At 50.7% G+C, this 3,160-nt stretch overlaps 1 protein-coding gene across 1 annotated transcript; it reads left to right on the top strand.

Annotated features, from left to right (window-relative positions):
• Window positions 1–567: 567 nt before the first annotated feature.
• LOC120902916 (probable cytochrome P450 6a13) lies at window positions 568–3,160 on the top strand. The gene is made up of 2 exons (XM_040312000.1): window positions 568–1,747; window positions 1,813–3,160. Exons 1-2 carry the CDS (start codon window positions 667–669, stop codon window positions 2,238–2,240), a joined length of 1,509 nt encoding a protein of 502 aa, XP_040167934.1. The 5' UTR covers window positions 568–666; the 3' UTR covers window positions 2,241–3,160.

Genomic DNA, 3,160 nt, shown 5'->3' with positions numbered 1-3,160 from the left:
AATCAAAATTTATCCAAGAATCGTAGTTTCTCTTAAGATGGTACATAATTTTTGGAATCTCTCTGGAATCTTTTGGAATCTTTTGGAGTCTCTCGCTACTCGTCGCGAAACGGCGCAAATCATGTTTATGAAGAACATCATTCTAGGAGAGATAGATTCACCGGACCTTTTAGCTAGAGTTAATTTCCACGTACCTGCTCGTAATTTAAGAAGCTATAGGCTACTAAGAGTTGACCAAACTAGACGTGCATATAGCGATAATGAACCTTTGACTGCGATGGCTATCACATATAATGCACACTATGACTCTTTTGACTGGAACTCCCTGCGTTAACCTGTATTTCTTTCTGAGATACTCTTTGTTATTTATTTTGTGCAATTAGGGGAAACCTTAAGGTATCGAAACTACCCCTACTTCCCCTACGCGTGCCTCCACACTCACACACACCCGTTATCTGGCTGGAACCGTCCATCATAATCGTTCTGCACCCGTTGACCCTTTTTCTTGTTTTACGCCCTTGCACAAAACGAACCGGTTTCGCATGCACCACACAATGCACTTTGTTCGCCAACGGCACCGTGCAACTGCAACCCTTGCCAGCTGCAGTACGCCGACGACCACGCGTCACGGCAGCAGTGCAAGCTAAAACTTCTACTCGTTCCGCAATGGCCCTACCGATCGCGTTGTATCTGTGCGTCAGTGTGGTGTGTTTGCTGGTGCTTTGGATACGGCGACGGCGCAACTATTGGCCGGCACGCAATGTACCGACCATACCGGGCCACTTTCTGCTGGGGAACTTTGAGGGGCTGCGCCGGCAATCCGTCGCGGACGTGTCGAACGAGCTGTACCGCCAGGTGGACCGGCGGGAACGGTTCTGCGGCCTGTCGATCATGCTGCAGCCCACCCTGATGATCACCGATCTGGACCTGATCAAGTCGGTGCTGATCAAAGACTTTGCCCACTTTACCGATCACGGTGTGTACCATAACGAGCGTGTCGATGCCCTGTCCTGCCATCTGTTCTGTCTCGAGGGTGCCAAGTGGAAGAGCATCCGGTCGAAACTGTCGCCCACCTTTACGACCGGTCGGATCCGGGCGATGTTTCCCATCCTGCGGCAGGTGGCCGACAACTTTGCCCACTTTCTGCGGACGGAAGTCGATGGTAAGGCGGAGCTGGATATGAAGGATTGCTGTGCGCGCATGATGATCGATAACATCGGCGGGTGTGCGTTCGGCATTGAGTGTAACAGCTTTCACGAGCCGGACAGTGCGTTCCGTCGGACGGGTGAGCTGGTGTTCGATAAGCCACGCCACTCGCAGGTTGTGAGCAGCTTGCTCCGTCTCTACCCGGCGCTGGGCCATCTGCTCGGACTCAAAGTGAACCACGACGAGGTTATTGAGTTCTTCACCGGGATGATGCGCCGCACGGTGGCGATGCGCGAGAGTAGCGACACTGCCGCAGCCACGCCCAAGCGGAACGATCTAATTGACATGATGCTGCAGCTGCGTGCGGCCTCGAACGGTAGCGCCCTCTCGATGGACGAGCTGATGGCGCAAGCGTTCGGGTTCTTTCTGGCCGGGTACGAAACGTCCTCCTCCAATGTGACCTTCTGTCTGTACGAGCTGGCCCTGAACGAGCACTGTCAGGAGCGGGCGCGTGTGTGCGTGCGGGAAGCGCTGCGCAAGCATGGCGGCTTAACGTACGAAGCGCTCGGCGAGATGGAATATCTCGATCGTTGCATCAATGGTGAGTGTTACGTGTTTTATGAGATCTTCTTTTTTAAGTAAATCTGAGCTTGTTTTCTTCTGTAGAAACACTGCGAAAGTATCCACCACTGCCGCTGCTACCCCGGCTTACCTCCAAAGCGTACCGCATACCGGGCAGCGATGTGATATTGCCGGCGAAAATGCGAATCCATCTGCCGGTGTATGCGATCCAGCGTGACGAGCGCTACTATCCCGACCCGGACCGGTTCGATCCGGATCGGTTTGCGCCGGACCGGGTGGCCGAGCGACACTTTAGTGCGTTTTTGCCGTTCGGTGAGGGGCCGCGAATTTGCATCGGCCAGCGGCTGGGCGTGCTGCAATCGCGCATCGGTTTGGCGACGGTGCTGGCCAATTTTCGGGTGCGGCCGGGCCCGAGGACACCGATACCGCTGGTGTTTGCGAAGGATGCGGTCACGCTGCAGTCGGCCGGGGAGGTGTACTTGCAGGTGGAACCGTTGCCGCAGCAAGAGTAATTTTGTACAGGACGGCAGGGTGTAGTGTTGCTGTGGAATGAGTTCTGTGATTTGAGTAGGAGAAATTGGTGGGAGGTTTTGATCGAATGTTTAGGAAAAACTCACCCAAAAAGGTCGTTATCTGCATCCAACTGCCTTAGTGAATGTAAACGTAGGTAACCTTATATTAGATGATTTTTACACTCGTCTAAGGGCGCCTAAATTAGAAAAACAATGATTGAGGTTTATAATATCTCTGGGGTGAGAGCAAAGGTTAAATTAAAAATAACTAAATTTGTGCACAAGCGCCTACTATCCACAGGATACAGTCAGAGAGACTTATTATGAACCATTGCCCGGAACGAAAAATGATCCTAATCCCATACTTCCTGTGCTAGATCTAGTCCTTAGCCCCTGCCGATCCAAAAACTGATCCCGAATCCATATCGCTCCCAGAACTGATTCCATATCGTTACTGGAACTAATCCCCAATGCATAGCGATCCTAGTATCTTATTCTGTAATCATACCGGCTTTGGAACTGACATAGAACCCATACCGGCCCTGGAACAAGTTCTGAACCTCTATCGGTTCCAAAACAGATCTTGAACTCATACCGTATTAGAACTGATCAGTCCTGAAAATGATTCTGAATCCATACCGGTTTGGGAACTTATCCTGAACCTGTACTGCTTGTGGCCCTAATATCCATAGAATTCAAATAATTTCTGGAACTTCTCCCTTTTTAATTGTGCTCCGGTCGAAAAATTTCCTGTCCCAAACAAATCCAGTAACTGATTCCGATACCATGTTTGTCAATGAACCATTCCCGATAGCAGAGTTTTGAAAAAAAAGGTATTCAGCATAGGACTGTGGCCATCCAATCAGCCAGGAAGTGCTCGCCACTCTTTACTAAAATACAAAAATAGCGACTAATATACA

This window comes from Anopheles arabiensis, chromosome 3, assembly GCF_016920715.1.
Source record: "Anopheles arabiensis isolate DONGOLA chromosome 3, AaraD3, whole genome shotgun sequence".
Classification (NCBI taxonomy): Eukaryota; Metazoa; Arthropoda; class Insecta; order Diptera; family Culicidae; genus Anopheles; species Anopheles arabiensis.
Note: the sequence above shows the minus strand (reverse complement) of the source record. Positions and strands in the feature narration are given on the sequence as shown.